The sequence below is a fragment of the Grammomys surdaster genome, unplaced genomic scaffold (assembly GCF_004785775.1).
Source record: "Grammomys surdaster isolate TR1022 unplaced genomic scaffold, NIH_TR_1.0 150, whole genome shotgun sequence".
In the NCBI taxonomy this organism is placed as follows: Eukaryota; Metazoa; Chordata; class Mammalia; order Rodentia; family Muridae; genus Grammomys; species Grammomys surdaster.
Window position 1 is genome coordinate 20,009,111 of NW_021604608.1, and position 17,983 is coordinate 20,027,093.

The 17,983-nt window shown below is 44.3% G+C and overlaps 1 protein-coding gene across 6 annotated transcripts in view; it reads right to left on the minus strand.

Annotated features, from left to right (window-relative positions):
• Positions 1-6,711: 6,711 nt before the first annotated feature.
• The window catches only part of Rbm47 (RNA binding motif protein 47), a 138,668-nt gene continuing 127,396 nt past the window's right edge, over positions 6,712-17,983 (minus strand). For 5 of the 6 annotated variants that reach the window (XM_028765319.1, XM_028765321.1, XM_028765318.1 and 2 more), the window contains 4 exons: positions 13,908-15,067; positions 12,909-13,115; positions 10,667-10,857; positions 7,188-7,833 (listed from right to left, as the gene is read on the minus strand). In XM_028765319.1, the coding sequence (XP_028621152.1) occupies positions 7,603-7,833; positions 10,667-10,857; positions 12,909-13,115; positions 13,908-15,036 (1,758 nt within the window). In that variant the 5' untranslated portion in view covers positions 15,037-15,067 and the 3' untranslated portion in view covers positions 7,188-7,602. Of the gene's footprint in view, positions 7,834-10,666; positions 10,858-12,908; positions 13,116-13,907; positions 15,068-17,983 lie in introns of all 6 variants that reach the window. The other variant, XM_028765324.1, reaches the window with a different exon arrangement.

A 17,983-nucleotide genomic window follows, 5' to 3' on the forward strand; every position in this document is an offset into this window, starting at 1 on the left:
CAAGGATTTATTTCTTAATATAAATAAATAAATAAATAAATAAATAAATAGGACCGGTGAGATTGTTTGGCAAGCAAATTGCTTGGAACTAAGTCTGAAGACTTAACTTGGTTTTGATTTACATAGGGGAAAGAAACAATTCCTGACATTGTTGTCTGCTGACATTTGCATGCAGACAGATAGACAGACAGATAGTGGTGAAGCTAATGGGAATGATAACTGTGTCCCATGGTGCCACCAGAGTTTGAATACAAGTCCCAGGAAAGGAGAAGAAAAGTCCCAGCCAAACCGAACTGGCAAGACCTTATGTTATCATAATTCCAGAGGTCAATACGTCCTGACCCCTGCAACCTCCAGTACTGTCCTTTCAGGAGCCATTAGGCTTGAGACAAGTCCTTCCTGACTCAGAATGACTAAGGTCTATTTAAACCTCATGGCTGGTTAATCAGTAATGATTTTTTTTTTTTGACAAACAAAGTAGAGAAAACCAAGAAGTAAGGGTAGCTACAAATCAGCTTGAGAAAGTGGTATGTCTTGCAAATACAGGATCTGGCACTGCTTCCAGGTGTGAGCATGAGAGTGTGATGAACTCAGGAAACAGTGCTGAGGAAAGCCTGTGGATCTGTCTCAAGGTTCTCCTCAGGACTCTCCCCCTCCAAGTCACATGGAGGGACCTCTGGGAAGGCCTGCATTCCTGCACCAAGGTTAGGGTGTGGGCATGTGTATCTGAGTGTGGTGGGGAGGCTAAAAAAGACACACCTGCAGGTTCTCTTAGTATTCTGTCTAAACTCCACAGTTAACTGGCAACAGCCAGGTAGGCGTGCCCACTATAAAAGGGGCTGCTTGTGTCCTCCTCTCTCTTACTCTCTTGCCTCTAGCTTCTCCTCGCCCTTCCTCCCTTCCCTTACCCCGTCTCTCCACCTGGTCAAGGCCGGCCTCCTTTTCTCTCTTCTTTCTCCACCATCTTCTCCTGTTTCTCTCCCTACCTTTGCCTCTGCCCTGAATAACCCCCCTCCCCTTTGGAACCATTTGGTCTGGTGTTGTCTGTTCCAAGCTGTGCGCCGAACAGGTTCATTGATGTGAAAAAGTCCAGGTTTATTTTGGGGTTGAGGGTGGCACAGAGTGAGACAGGATCTCACTACATTCCAGGCTGACCTTGAACACACAGTTGATTGACCTTGTACTCTTAGGATTATAGACATGCATCACAAGGCGTGCCCTAAAAGCAACCTTTTTAAATAAAACAAAAATCCCTAAGAGAAGGAATAACTTAGAGCTCTTCCCTCTTTAATACTGGGCCCCAACCTCCTCGTGATAGCTGTCAGAGATCTTCCTCCTACAGCAAACAGGACGAACGTTCAATGTTTAAGGAAGAGGATGGTCCTCACTCCTGCTGTTCTTCCTCAGAGGCAACACCACTGAAGTTCTCAAGTAGGAAACTCACCATGTGGTTTCCTCGGTCCCTGCTCAAATGGTGTATTGCCAACAAATCTGCTTCCTGTCCAAGCCTAGGGGTCCAAGTGCCCCAGCCTTCAGAAGATCTGGGAGTGCCGGGATGCAGAGGGTCCATTTTGTTGACCTCTATCTTTCTTTCTGTGCTAACAGAGTTGGCACTCAAATGTTTATTGAGTAAACGGTGAAGAGAATTAGAGGCTGAGGCTGGGGTGTAACTCAGGGATGAAGTATTTTCAGAGCTTGTGTGAGGGGTTAGCACAAAAACAAAACTAAAACTAAACAATTCGAGCTTCAGATGGAAAGGCTTGAGGGATTACAGAGAGGAATTCATTCATGTTAGGGCTTAGACCTGTAAGTTTGTAACCCTAGCTACTGGGGAGGCTGAGGCAGGGGGATTGAAAAATCTAAGACCTGTCTGGAATACTGAGCAAGTTCAAGGCCAGCCAGCTTGTGGAACCTAGAGACTATCTTCTTTTTTTGTTTGTTTTTTTGTTTGTTTTGATAATTTGTTTTTTCCAAGACAGGGTTTCTCTGTATAGCCTTGGCTGTCCTGGAACTCACTCTGTAGACCAGGCTGGCCTTGAACTCAGAAATCTGCCTGCCTCTGCCTCCCAAGTGCTGGGATTAAAGGCGTTCACCACCACTGCCCGGCTAACATATCAGGCTTTTATGACTCTTGAACACATTATAACCTCAAGGTCAGATGACCTTGTTTTTCAAGATCACATGATTGGAAGGCTTCCCCCCCCCAGGTCATGTGATCTTCAAGAAGCAAAGCTGGAAGTTCCTTCAGGCATTCTGATTAGAAACTGAAGATGCTCTGTGGGACACTCAGCCCGCTTATAGAGGAAGCGTCTGAGATATCATTTTTTTCTGTGCGTTGTAGCATGAGGAATTAGAAAATGGACCAATCCTGGGCACTAGCAAGAGCAGGGTACAGGAGGGGATCCTGTGTGGTGATCCAGTGGTTCTCAACCCTCCTAACACTGTGGCCCTTTAATACAGTTCCTCATGTGGTGCTGACCTCCCAACAATAAAAGCATTTTTGTCTGTAGTTTTGCTGTTATGAATCATAATATAAATCTCTGCCTCTGTTTCTACTCTCTCAAGTCCCCTCCCCATGCCCTGAATTAACTCTATTTTATACTATACCATCTGTGACTAGTCCCTCAAGGGGAAGGGATGCCTCAGCATGGGCCTGCAGGGGCACCCCCTTCCTCCACACCATATCGCACCTCCAACAAACATATCCCTGTCTTCTCTTTTCCTTTTTATTAAAACACAACGTTGAGACCCTCTGACTTAGCCTTTGGACCAAAGGGAAAGCAGTCTGTAGATTTTGGAAGTCATTTCTTTGTTAAGCCTGAACTTCCCCCTTGATTTTGAGACTCAGAGATGGGACAAAAGTAGGACATAGTGGATGTGCCAGTGACCTCTTATTTGGTGATGCCTGAAAAAGCTGAAAATACAATTTTTTAATAAAAGAGGTGACAATATCAAAATGTCATTTCAGGGAAGCTGGGGAGATAAGTTGGGGAAAAGCACATAAGATCACTTGCTGCTTTTCCAGAGGACCCAGGTTCAGTTCCAGCTCCCACATGGAGCTCACAACATCTGTCGGCCGGCAACATCCCACCTTCTATCCCAAGACCCCTAGCTGCACATGGAAATGCAATACAAGGCAAAACCAGACAACCTGTTTTCTTTTCACACCCAGCTAGATGGACTCATTTTTTTCTAATGAAAATTTTTTTCTAATTTTTTTTCTCATAATTTTCTAACGTGCAGTCAGAGAGACCCTTGGCCTGGAGCCTAGGTGGCTTGCTAACTCTGTGACTTTGGCTAGTCCCTATCTGTCCCACCTAAATGTTTATCATAAAGACAAGGGAGCTAGAGCCTGGGGCACACAATCATATCTATTCTCACCTGGAAGTGCTCCTGGTTCTGTATTCTCCCCCTCAGAAGGGCAGCGCCACCCGTGTGAAGGAACAAATGTACAGCTGCTCTGATCAAGCCTGTAGCTGGGAGAGGTGCTAATCTGCATGGATTTGAGCTGTTCCTAGCTGAACCGAGGGTAGGGGCACTTTTCTCCTTGAACAAGAACAGAGTGGGTCTTTTTAAAAAAATGTCACGCAGGGCGGTGGTGGCGCACACCTTTAATCCCAGCACTTGGGAGGCAGAGGCAGGTGGATTTCTGAGTTCGAGGCCAGCCTGGTCTACAGAGCGAGTTCCAGGACAACCAGGGCTACACAGAGAAACTCTGTCTCGAAAAAAAGTCGCTAAAATCCCAACTCCAAGGGAGCAGAAGAAAGAGCATCAGGGGTTCAAAGCCCAGCTTTGGCTACACACAAGAGCCTGTCTTAAACAAACAAGCAAAAAAGACTTTTTAACATACAGCAGGAAGTGGAACTCGAGAGATGACTCCATGGTTAAGAGCGTGGCACATCTGCAGAGGACCTGAGTTCAGTTCCCAGCATCCACAGCTCTCAACTGCCTGTCACTCCTGCTCCCGAAGAAGATGCTAGTTTCTGTGGGCACCCACATACCAGTGACATACATGTGGTCTACACCTACACAGAATCTCCATAAAACAAAACAAACCAGCACTCCTCATTGCCTAACGGTATGTTTTCTTGAGAAGTGTCCAACCCTGGTCTACTCCTTTTATACATTACAGACACTGGGATTTCAGGGAATGTATGGTGAGAGGTCATGACCCTAGTTCAAATTAAGAAGGTAAAAATTCAAATCTGGCACAGTGGCCCAGAATTTGAGAGGCTAAGGTAGGAACCTGGTCTGGGATGCACACAGCAGGACCTTGTCTCAACACTCCAACCCTCAAAACAAAACCAAAATCTCCTGGGCTGGAGACATAGCTCAGTGGTTAAAAGCACTGACTGCTCTTCCAGAGGACCTGGGTTCAATTCCCAGCAACCACATGGCAGCTCACAACTGTCTGTAACTCCAGGATGCCTACTTACAGACAGGCACACATGCGGCAAAACACCAATGCACATCAAATAAAATGAAATTATTAAAACAGGCAAACAATTATTAACAAACCCACGGAGCCAGGTGGAGCAGGTCTGAGAAGTCTGACAATTCTGACAACTTGTCATTTTGTCTCCAGTTACTTGCTAAGCTTTGATAGGGGATACTGTCTGATTTGAGTGACACTCTTCAGGGAGTGTTCTGAAACATTCCCGAGGATTGGGGAAAGGAGAAGCACAGGCTTTGCTTTCGATGCAGTGCCCAACATGGAGGTCAGCCAGTGCGTTTGTGAACTCGCATCATAGCTGCCTCAAGTCTCCTCTGACTGGGAAGCATCACCACGGGAAGGAGTGACAGGCTCTGTCATGCCCCACCTGAATCCACATGCTGGGGAGTTTTGAGGGCGCCGAGCTGAAGTTCTGAGGATACCGATAGATTATTCAACATTGTAACCACTTTCCGCCACATTTCCAACACATGGTTGTTTTCCCCAACTGCAAAGACTGAATTTGTGCAATACCTCCATTGTTGCAAAAGCTTCCCGATTTTATTTTTAAAGGAAAAGAAAGTCTTGAAACTGCTTTAAAGAAAGCTTTATTTACCACATACAACTTAAGAGTGTACTGTGTGTAAATGCAGCAAGATCTAAAAAGCTTTTCAAACATGAAGCTAAAAACTAAACTAGTAGCATATCTAAAACCCAAACTCTAAAACTTTTAAAAACATTTATATTAGTTTGTTCTTAATCCTAAAAAAAAAAAAGCAAAACCAAAAACAAGACAAAACAAAAAAACCCCAAAAAAGTTCACATTTCAAGTTATAAACTTACCTCAGTAGTGTACGTGAAATGGTTGAGAAACAAGAGGGACAGGTAAGACCACAGACTGCAGGGCCACTGGTGCTTAATTGGCTGTCACCAATGACTGTTGTTAAGGTAGTTGCCATGTTAACTTAGTGCATATTTTTTCTCTTTATTCTTATTAATATTATTTTTGAAAAAATTTTTTCCACTTGTAAAATACAGTAAGAACAAGGGTAAGCAAGTCAGTGTTCTATCTGGAAACCTCCGTGTCAGTCCATGGCAAGAAGGAGGACACTTCCTCTTCACTAAGTCAAGGGATGAGAATCTGATACCATTAATGACGTCACTCATCCCAACAGGCCTGTGTAGCTGCAGCTTCCTGGGAGAATCCTTAGAATACTGCATAGCTGATTTATGTCACTCAACAAGGATGGAGGGATGCTTAAAGGCTTTAGCAGGCACTCGATAATTTTATAGAATAGTTAAATAAATATTTCTTATATATAAAAATCCATCCCATCAAGATAAGGGGGAAAAGACATTTGGGAATCTCTTAATTTAAAAACAAAAAGCATTTGCTAAGGGCATGATTCTACTATGAATCCACAAATCAGAGTTAAGCCGATTAGCAAAACTCTGATGGGAAGAAAGATTTGATGGGTTCTGTTATGCCATAAAATACAACCATGTATCTGTTACCACATTGCACACCTCACATCGTGGACTGAGCCTTTTTAATAAGATGCAAGATGATGTAATTCATAAAAGAGATGACGATATTATCATTTTACTGTATTTTACATTCACTCTGCCAAAGAAAAGCCTTAAAACAGGCACAAAACCCTGCATCTGTGTATTTACTTCCAAAAAAAAAAAATAAGCAAACACTTTTAATAACATTGAAATAAAATGGCTGCATTTTTGCTTTAGACTACAGGCCATGAACTTTGGCAACAGAGAAGGTCTACGAGCAAGCATCAGAAGTTATGTACAAACTACCCTTAAACTCTTACAAGGTCTCCCTCCTGGATTTGTATGCTCCGTGTTCACCTACCAAATGCAGAATAACTGAGGGAAGCCCTGTTAAAGAGCACAGTGCTTCCAACATCCCTGATGACCACAGGCATTCTGTAGGAAACACAAGAAGGCATGGGAAGCTTAACTTCCCCTTGACAAGTCTTGAAGGTCTTGTCTATAATCACATACATTCTTGGTCTCTAAAAACTCAGACTTCAAAAAAAAAAAAAAATCAAAGAATTAGAAAGGTAAGGTTTCATACTGAACAATTAAATAGCTATGCAAAGATGCCTTAGGCAAACATGGTAAAATCTTGTCCTTATGTGCATTCTGCTACTGAAAACACATAGAAGATAAAACCAAATTAAATAAAAAAGACCCCAACGAAATCCCAGGAAGAAGTATAAAAGGCATCTCTATTCGAATTATCCATTTTTCTTAGATATGCCAAACTTCAAAGTTGCACTGGAGCTAGGGAAGGAGGCGGAGGAAAACGGGTGGGGGCGGGGCATAGTTAACAATAGAGACACACAGAGTGAGCCCAAGGAACTGAGGGCAGGTCAGAGCTTTCCAGTGTTGGGACTCTGGGTGCGAGGAGTCTTTTTCCATGTTGGCTTAAGAACAGACTGTAAAAAAAAAACAAAAAACAAAAAACAAAAACCCAAAACTCCCATAAACCCAGAAAACATGAGAATACACGGCAGTATCTTCAACCCTTAATGCCAGTGGAAATACAGTAGAGACTTTTTTTTTCTCATTTTAAAATTGCACTTTCCAGCATCACCTTAAAAATAAAATAATGTTTCATGTAGTATTTCAGAGCACTACAGTTTGTGTCTTTAAATATTGAATATAGTTTTCAAAATAGTTCCCTACATGAGAGGGCCTGCTTTTTCTTTTTTTCTTTTTTTCTTTTTTTTTTGATATACACATATATATAGCTGATATACTTTGAAAGTTTCTACAAAATAGAAAACTCTGGAGTGCAGAAGTTAAGAAAATAACCTTCATACTGAAAATATATCCTTAAAAAACAAAACCAAACCTCTGTACAAATGCAGCGGAGCATACATGTTTGAAAAGATGGTATTAAGGCGTGAGGCGTCGCAAGTCTCTTAGAAATGTGTGAACGCGGGCCTGCTAAGTTGAAAAGTCATTTTCAAAAAAATGCGAGTGAAAACTTCATGGATATAAAATATTTCAGTGTGCTATTTGATAACATTCTTCTTCACTTGCAGGTTTTGCACGCATGCCAACCCGGCATGTTCTTTCTTCATAAATAATAAAGTGTTCCTTCAGCAGGGTTTGGTGGCTTGCCTCGGCTCTGGTCCCCGGTCTCAGTAAGTCTGGTAGACGTCGTGGATGGGCACCTGGAGAGCAGCGGGGAAGGCCTGAGGTATGTAGCCGGCGTAGCCCCCGTACATGGCGGCCGCAGCGTTCTTTTGTAGTGTGGCGATTGTGGCAGTGGCAGGAGCAGCAAAGGGGACGTAGCTGGCCCCGTAGATGCCGGCGGTGGGGATTCTCTGAACATTTGGTGCCACAGTGTATACAGGAGTTATTGGACGGCCCTGAGAGACAGACAGACAAACAAAAGTCCTTGCTGAGCCTACGTGCAGGTTTATCATCTATTCAAACAATGTGCACCCCAGTGGGGAAGGAGAGAAGACGTCTAGGCAGAGAAGCAGGTGAGTGACACTACAGGAGAAAGAGACTAGACAGAGCAAAATGTCATCCTTGAATGGCTCGATGCACTCAAATTCAGTGTTCAGACACGTGTCAAAGCCTGAGGTTGCAGGTTGAGCCAGAGTTCTTATACACTGGAATCTTTGATTGATCATTCTATTTGGTCAGTGAAAGCTGCAAAGAGGGGGCTGGGGATCTGCTTAAGAACACTACTTTTTAAGGATCCCAGGGAAAGTGTAGCATATCAGATTCCTATAACAAATAGGGTGTGTGTGGGGGGGGGGCCGGGGAGGTGAGGCAAGACTGTGACGGTCAATATCTGGATTTAGTTTTGGATTTGGGGCAAAAATAAAACACCACGCAAGAAATAATAAAGCATTTGGTGTGCCTTATGTTCCACAGAATGGCCTGAAACTAAATGCTGGTATCTTTTCTGCATCTTACTCTAACTTCAGAATAAGTAATCTAGGCTATATGAAATGGAAAGCTATATTTAAAAAGCAAGGTCTTCATAGGTTCTTTTTTCCTTTCCATTGCTGTGAATTGAAGCTAGAACACATCAAATGTGTACTATCAAATGTGCTTCAGCACCTGTGCTTTATAATAGTAACAAAGTTATTATAATTATTCTTATTTAACCTCTTATTTTGAGATAGGATCTAACTCACCCAGACTAGCTTTGTACTTGCTCTGTTGACTAGATAAGCCTTGAACTTCCCACCTTCCTGCTTTGGCCTCCCAAGTAACTAGGATTACAGGTCTGTGCCACAGATGTGGCTGCTTCCTAAAGTTTTTAATTCCTTTGTTGTTTTGGGACAGAGTCTCTCATGTAGCAGTCAGGCCTCCAGTGAACTATATCTCAATGATTCTGAAGTCCTGATCTTCCTGCCTCTACCTCCGATATACTAGGATTCCGAGATTCTAATCAAGGATAACGTTATCTCTATTACAAAATCTAGAAATCAGACTCACAAAACTATGTTCAAAAGAACTTCTACCTAACTTGAGGATAACTATGGCAATGATGATCATACGCAAAACGGAGACTCCAGGCACTGTTCTTATTATGGAGCCTTATTTGTATGATTTTATTAAGGCATCAAAACCTTTAGTCAAGGACAGGCGGTGGTGGCCCACACTTTTTTTAATCCGTCCTCAGGAGGAAGAGGCAGGCAGATCTCTGTGAGGCCAGCCAGGGCCACAACGACTCCCTGTCTTAACTTGGAGCTAAAGTTATATAGGCAATTGTGGGTTCTGGGAACAAAACCTGAGTCCTCAGAAAGGGCATGCTGGGATTTATATATGGAGCCCCTCAGAGCTCTTCCTGTGGCTGATTATATATATATATATATACTTTACATACATTATCTAACTGTTGAGCCATCCCTCCAACCCTCTAAACTTAAATCTTATTATTAAATAGTGTGGTACATTAAAAAAATTATTTGTAAGAGGTATGGGGTGTGTATGGGCTATAAATCTAGATTACATCTCAAAAGCAAAAGATAACAAAAAGGCCTTGAATTGAAAAAAAACTCTTAGTAACATGTTGATGTGTGAATAATTCCAACTGGTTTAGCCCTTTCTGAATACAGTAGTTGAGGCTTAGTATAGAGAAGAAAAGGGAAGTGACTAGCTATGACAATTCAGATGCCTGGCCATTGGAAAATCACCTGAGAAAACTGTACACAACAGGAGTCTAGAACCCAGCCCAGCCCAAATGACATGCAATCTAGCATAGACAGAGATTTCTGCTTTTCAAAATACACATCCTGGAAATTGTTGTTCAATGAGTTGAGAGACCTGGGTCATTCAAACGTATGATTCAGTCACTCATTCGGAGAGAAATACTTTTAAGATTTTTTTTTTCTTCTGCTCGACAGATGCCTTCTCCATGTGCTACACAATGGAGACGCTTAGTCCTGGAGGGCAGCTTTCCAAGAAAGAACAAAGTGGCAGTCATAAGCCACAGAATAACGTATTAATGAGAGGTCTAGGAGAGGATATTTGGGCAGGAGGAGGGGAGACAGAAGAGATGAAGGGGAGAGTCAGATCCTAAGAGTTAGCCAGGGTGAACGTGCAAAAAGACAAGATGAATTTGCAATCACAGTCCGAGTCTTAGCTGGGGGGGAGGAGGACTATTTGTATCAACTCCATTAAAAAAACTTTGATGAATTACATGTCCATTTAGGCATATCTGGGTTGGTGTGTGTGTGTGTGTGTGTGTGTGTGTGTGTGTGTGTGTGTGTATGGGGTCAGAGGTAGGTCATGTATCACAGTCCACACATAGAGGAAAGCCAGAGGTGGCTTTCTCCTTCACCATGTGGGTCCTGGATATTGGTCATCATATGTAGAAGCAAGCATCTTTACCTGCTGAGCCATACTGGTCCCATATACATACATTTAAAAATAATAAACTGAAAAACAATCTTCATAGAGCTAGCATTCCTTTCTTGCTATTTCCCAGTAAATATTTTTTTAAGAGCTAGGAGTCTATCACAGTGGGGGGGATATTTGCCTAACATGTATAACACCCTAAGCTTGATCTCCTGCCCCGAAAACAAAACAAAACACGTATTTTAAAATATCATTGCACTAAATATTCTCAGTGCTGAATGAGTCTATGACTCAGAAAGGCTCCATAGATAAAATGATAGCAGCCACAGCAAGAACTCTGAGGGGCTCCATATATAAATCCCAGCATGCCAAGAACTCTACCTGGAAAGGTGGTGGTGTGGATACCGCAGGAATGATGGCAGCAGCGGCGGCAGCAGCAGTGGCGGGGTCAGGCTGCACTGCGATGGGGCTGATCATGTGTTCCATTGTGTGGATCTTGCCATCTTCAAGTATTTTCGGGGCTGGGGCTGCCTGGAACATGGAGTACTGGGCACCGATGGCAGGGATGGCCACTGCAAGAGAAGCAGGAGTAAGACAGGTGCATCCCTCGCGACCGCTGAGGAGGAGCCTTCCCTTGCTGGTTACATCTTAAAACTCAGGTTAGCAGCCCTACACCTCTGCGCATTCACACAGCTCTGCTTGGCTTGACGCCACCCACATCGGAATGGAGTTTCTCCACAGCGCGCCCCGGCAGGAGCATTTCCAGTGAGGCGTGTGCACTGACGTTTCCTAACATGCGTGAGTGTGAGCTCTGCTTATATTATTATTTTATTATTATTCGATGCCCTTTGCATTTTGACAAGGTATTAAGAGGCAGGTTGAATAAGGTTATCATTCTGACAGCTTAGAGACGTGAGTATATCATCCCCGCCACCTTGTATTTCATTTAATATTACTGATCCAATTGCGTGTGTGTGTTGGGGTGGGGGGAGATTGAGTAGAAAGTGGAAAAGCCTCCCATGTGCTAACATCCATTTATAGTAGTGAAGCAATGGGTGATTGGCTTTTTCACTCGAACCTGCCAACGCAAATAATTTCTGTGAGGAGAGTCCAAAGGAACAGCTTCAAGCAGAGATTCAAACAGATAGAGTTACTCAACGATGGGCAACAGCAAGAGATCAAAAGGAAGAGATGCTAGACCCGATTTGCGGGAGCCTGTGCGTGCCCATGCTGTGTGTACTGAAAGGATAAGCAGGAACACGAAACCTGCACACCGAGAGCCCTTTCCTTTATGTTTTCTCTCCAACTGTAAGCATGTTTCTTCTATGAAGATGAATGCGATCAAAGGTAAAGAGGCAAAGCGATCGTAAGATAAACAATGGCTTGGCCATTCAATTAAAAAATAAAGAAACCTAAAAATCATAACCAAATACCATTCTTTCTTTCCAATCCAGTCTTTCACTAGTCTTGTGCCCAAATACTTTTAGCATTGCCCTGGTCTCTCTCTCTCTCAGAAGGACAAAGTTGTAACTTGAAATGAATGATCAGAAAAGGTTGAGATTCAGTTTGGGCTACTAGTTGAAACCACATGGGGCTTCACAGAGTATCTGCACTACTCTGGCTACCAGCCTACAGGACTCTCTACCCACGACACAGTACTTCACATGGCTATAGACTGTTCAGTGTCCATGGCATCAATTTAAACCTATGCTTCAAACATACCAATTCCTTGCCTATTCTCTAGGAAAAGAAGAATGCAATCAGGAAGGGAGCGGATGCCCTGTAAAAGGTCTCTCTACTGCCCTCAGTGAGGCCAAGAGCCAGGGAGGGAATCATTCTTGTTATCCACAGAAGGAATTCGGCATGGGTTCAGAGGTTAGTGTATGGAGAATCTGCAAACAATGGGTTTGCCAAACTCAAACACAGCTACAGATTCTTAGCCTTCCTCAAAGCGGGTGGCCATTCTGCCAACAATGCTGGCAGATAAGTTTGTGGGGTCTACTGGCAAAATCAAAGTTCAAGGTCCTTGGCTCACACAACTGAGTCCCTCTATTCTATGGACGGGAGAATCCAGTTGTAAAAACCTTCCCTGTTGTTGCTTCATCTGTGCTGTTAATCACAGGAAAACTGGCACTGTTTGCTCTGGAAAAGAAGTTTCTACTTTCTCTCAAAACTGGTCATCCCCGTACCCTTTGCTTTCTGCTGGTTGAAGCACAGCTGGGACATAGCTCAATGATGGGGTGTTTGCCTACATTTGCAAGAAAAAGACAAGTTCTAGACACAGGAGTCAGGGAGTCTCATACCCTTCCCTTCTGTTTCCCACTCTTGTCTCTGCTTACTACTAGGTCACAGACAGAGAAATAGCCCGGGGACTGGTGGGCGGCACCTGTCTGAAAAACTCCCTGGCAGTCACAGTCTAACGTGAACGGGGCCTGAACTAGACCATTCCCCTACATTCTAGATAGATACATTCTAGATAGTCAGGGTAGGGATGGGGTGTTCTTTTTTACAGAAGGACAGAAGAATCCATGCAAGATCTAAGAGCCATGAAGACTGGGACTCTCTCAAAAGAAGGGGTTGGGGTTTAGGACCAAATGAGGCATTTACTCTGGTTTGTACTGACCTGTGCCAGGCTTAATAGCAACTGGATTGACAGTAGAGATTTCCAAATTCGGAACAAGCTCATATCCTTTTTCTTGCTGTTTGCCTTTGCCTTCGTGATATCGGCTATATATACCACGGCCAGCAGAATATCCTCCGAGGTAGGAACCCCTGGGCCCTGGGGTTCTGTTTCCAGCTGCGCCTCTCCCTCGGCCTCTTATGCTGCCTGCTTAAAATAACAACACACAAAAAAAGGGTGAGCCAGCGACAGGGATGGTTCAGGGGCCTTTTCGTTTGCCCCCTGTCTAAGTGGCAGGTGGCCACAACTACGTCCTTCAATGGGCTGAGATGATGGCGATGACCTATTTTGATCTACTTTAACCTTCTAATCTGCCAGCTTAACTCAAGGTGAGTTCCAGGGATTGTAATTGCAACTTCAATTTTAGAGTTTGAAAAAGTTAGATCTGGAAAGGGATGTCCCCATCTTCCTTCCTCATTTTGTGCTTTAAAAAAAAAAAAGGCAGAGGATATTATTAACTCAGGCCCAGTGAACAGTAGTGTAGGACAGTAGGTCCCTGAACCTATGTTATGTTTTCTAGTGTCATGCTTGGTCTTGTATCCTTAGTGACTATAAGAAACCACGACTTCGCTAACCAACACCTTAAGATTTAACTTCAGAAGTGACAACCCAGGCTGGCCTCAAACTAGGAATCCTCTAGCCCCACCCTTTAGAAGGTTGAGATTGCAGGCATGGCTCAGAATCAGATTGTAACATAATCTCCAAGGAATAATAAGCAGGCCTGCTCTACATAGGTTCGGCCCTAGCAAAAGACAAAGTGTCCCAATGATGTGACTGCTCAAAGAGAGGCGTTTCTCTCCATACTGCAATTGTGACTGAGTCAGTGCTCACAACCTCAACCTAAATGGGTAGGGCCTAGTAAATTGGAGCCAGCTCAATCTAACACCCTTGTCTAGGGGGCTGGACACCCACGGGGCCCTCAAGAGAAGAGTGTCCACTAACTTTTCACGAAGTAGTCCCGGTTGGGCCCGATGAGAGCGTTGTAGGGGTAGCCATAATAGGCCAGTGTGTAGGGGTCACAGGAGTACACGTAGCTGGGCTGCTGCGCTACTGCCTCAGCTGAGCCGCCACCACCCTTAGCTGCCTTCTGGTAGCGGGAGTACTGCTCCTTGTCCACAGGCTTGGCCAGCGTGACTTCTAAGCAGGAACCCTCCAGCTCCGTGCCATTGAGGTTATTCATAGCGTGCACAGCATCCTCACGGCTAGTGAAGTGCACGAAGGCGTAGTCACGGATCTTCTTGACCCTTTCCACGCAGCCTGGGTTGAACTGGCCAAAGCTCCTCTTGATGGTCTCCTCGGTGGTCTCGATCATGAGGTTGCGCACGTAGAGAATCTTCACTGTCTGCATCACGTCTTCGTCCACGTCAATCTCTGGCTCGGCCCAGTCCACAGCTATCTGGTGGCCCCACAGTTGGATCCGACCCGGCATGAGCTTGCGGCGTGCCATTGCTGCGGCACGATGGCTCTCATACTCCACAAAGGCGAAGCCTCGGTTTTTCATCTTGTCTGCCGCACTGGCATACACAATCACATTAAGCACGCCCTCGGTGACCTTAGCGATCTCCTCCAGGATCTCCCCGCGCTTCTTCATCTTGGGGATGCCACCGATGAAGAGGCGGCAGTTGTCTACACTGCAGCACACCCCCAGCAGACGGCCCGGGCGGATCTCATAGTTGTTGAGCTCACGAACAGCTCGCTTGGCCTCGTGCTTGTGGCAGTACATCACGAAGGCGTAGCCGCGGTTCTTGCCATCGAAATCCATCATGAGGCGCAGCTCATAGATGCGACCTACGGTCTCAAACACAGGTACCAGCTCATCTTCATACACATCACGTGGGATCTTGCCCACGAAGACCTCACAGCCACGCTGGGGATGCGGGCCCTCCCAGCCAGGCGGGGGTCCACCATACTTGCGCTGCCCGTTCTCCTGTACCATGCTGTAGCCTGTGCGCTCCATCAGTGCCAACAGTGCAGCCTCGTTGGGTGCGCCCGCCACACCCTCTGGTACCTTTGTGGAGGACCCCACTGTTGGATCGCTGTTCATGGCTGTGGTGGAATCTTCTGCAGTCATAATGTCAAAGGCATCCACAGCTGGTGGAAACCTGCAAAAGAGAAAGGAAGAGTATGAGTGGGGAACCTGGCAAGGACTTCGCCCTGAGTCACTTCCTTTGTTTCTTTCTGCTTACTCTTTGGCGATGCAGTCTCATAAACAGCCAGGTCGTGGGGTGCTGAATGGAGATATTAGATTGAGGAGGCCGCTGTGGAAATGCAGGTGGCCTTTAAATAATCAAGCTGTGAGAACTTGTTGTCATCTTTTGGGAAAATCTTAATTCTTGTAACAAACAATGACTTTTGTTCCATTCCTGCACTTTCGACTCTAGTATCACTTCACTACAGCACAGTGCAAATTTTATTGTTATAGACAGCCTGTTTATTTCGTTTTTTAAAAAAGGTAGACCTTTCCATTACACTGATAGAAAGTGAAGGACATATTGTCCCCCATTGATGAAGGTGGAACCTAGGGCCTTGTGCATGCTAGGCAAGTGTTCTACAATTAAATTATATCTCCAGATACAGCAATGTGTTTATTAGAGTAAACTTCAAGGAGGTATTTTCCTACAAGGTGGCTACTGAGCTGTGCACTGAAGTTTTCAACAGGAAATGGGATGTCTCAATGGCCAGGGAGCTGTCCTACTAACTAGTCAGATTTTTTTTTTTTTTTTTTTGAGACAGGGTTTCTCTGTGTAGCTCTGGCTGTCCTGGAACTCACTCTGTAGACTAGGCTGGCCTCGAACTCATAAATCCGCCTGCCTCTGCCTCCCAAGTGCTGGGATTAAAGGCAAGGCGTGTGCCACCACTGCACGGCTCGACTAGTCAGATTTTTATAACATTTGGGCAAAATCTTGTGAACCATTCACAGATTTGGACTCAGTCCATAAAACGCCAGGTTAACTCAGGGAGCTGTGAAGCAATATTTCTATGGGCAAGAAGACACCATAAGTTTCAAAGAAATGTCATCTTTATCCTTAGCTTACCATCATAGCTTTGTACACAGTCACTGACATTCAACTCAGCTTGCTTGTAGGGAAAGAGCCTCAGAAGTTGTGTAAATTGCCTCAGTTCACATAGGAACCTAGGCTTTGGCTCCAGAGTCCATATTTCCATATTCTTTTTTTTTTCAGAACTGTGCTGTGCAAAACATCTATTTATTTATTTATTTATTATTTATTTATTTATTTATTTATTTATTTATTTAATTTATTTAGGCAGGATCTCGAGCATGCTAGTCACAGATGACCTGGAACTCAATTCTCTACCCAGGTCTGGTCCGGATCTCAGGATTCTCCTTTCCCAGCTTCCTGAGTGCTGGGATTACAGACTAAGCCACAACCAAGCCCAACTCTTGGTTTATTTTGGTCTGTTATTTTGGTCTATGGACCGGGTCTCCATAGGTAGTTTAGTGTGGCCTTGAACTCACGCAACCTTCCTGCCCCCAGAGTCACCACACCTGGCTCAATACAGTTTTGGAGGAGATGATAGGAAAGCTGTCACTAGCCACCTGCAGCTAATGGAGCTTAAGAGAGCAAGAAACTGAATTGAATTTTTTTTTTTAATTAAGTAGCCATGGGGATCTAGTCTGAATGGTGTCCACCTTCATTCAGAGAGCAGAGTGTGATGACGCCATTAAAAGTTACATACAATGCTTGCGTAATGAAAAAGGTCTGAATAACTCTTTTTTCTTTCCTTCCTTTCATTTGTTTTTAGACAGGCTTTCTCTGTGTAACCCTGGAACTCACATTATAGACCAGGTTGGATCTGAACTCAGAGATCTGCCTGCCTCTGCCTCAGGAGTGCTTGGATTAAAGGTGTGTGACACCACCACCCAGCATTTCAATGAACTTTTTAAGGGATGAAGTAGATCTTATTATTTGACAAATGAAATCTATAGAAAACCAGGAAATGGGTTGGAGAGATGGCCCAGCAGTTAAAAGTATTGGCTCATCTTCTAAAGGATACAAATTTGATACTCAGTACCCATATGGTAGCTCACAACTGTCTGTAACTCTACTTCTAGGAGACCCCAAACCCTCTTTTAGCTTCCTTGGGGACGAGACAAGAATGTAATGCATATATACATACATATATGCAGGCAAAACACCCATGCACATAAATAAAATAGCAAAAGAGAAGCAAGTATCCACTTAATGATAGCTACTGTAAAACCGTCTCCACCTTTTTCCTACTTTGTGGGTTAGTGTCTGAGGTGTGGATTCGTCCTCTTTTTTTTTTTTTTTTTTGAGACAGGGTTTCTCTGTGTAGCCCTGGCTGTCCTAGAACTCACTCTGTAGACCAGGCTAGCCTCGAACTCTCGAACTCAGAAATCCACCTGCCTCTGCCTCCCAAGTGGTGGGATTAAAGGTGTGCACCACCACCGCCCGGCGGCTTCGTCTTTATGGCTTCATATTTTAGAAACACTCAGACACATTCTCACTATTTGTAAAAACGTAACTTTAATGATGGCCTAAGGTTTCATCTTTTAACTATAACCAGGAAAACAGTTTACCACCACTGCTCGGCAAAACATAGAATTATGAATGAGACTCTTCAGGAAAACTTCCAGGACTAGTAAGGTGGCTGAGGATGTGCTTGACTAGTGGGCTCTAGAGGTCCTGGGTTTGAGACCCAGTATCACAAATAAAAGAAAAAGAGGAAATAGAGCTAAGCATGGTGCAACACAGCTGCCATGCTAGTACTCACAAGGCAGGAGCAAGAGGATTGTAGGTTTGAGGGTCAACATACAGAAAGAGAGCTGGTCTCATAAAATAAAAAAGAACCTCAAATTTATACTGACACACAAAACAGAGATATGTATTTGCCACTTAGCCAAAGCAGTCCTCTTCTGGCCCATTTGCTCCAACAGGAGGAATAAGGTGTTCAGAGTTAGAGAGGGCTGCTGAAGTCAGACAGCATGGCTGTCTGAGTCCTAGCTAACCCTTCCTAGTTGTGTGACTTCGAAG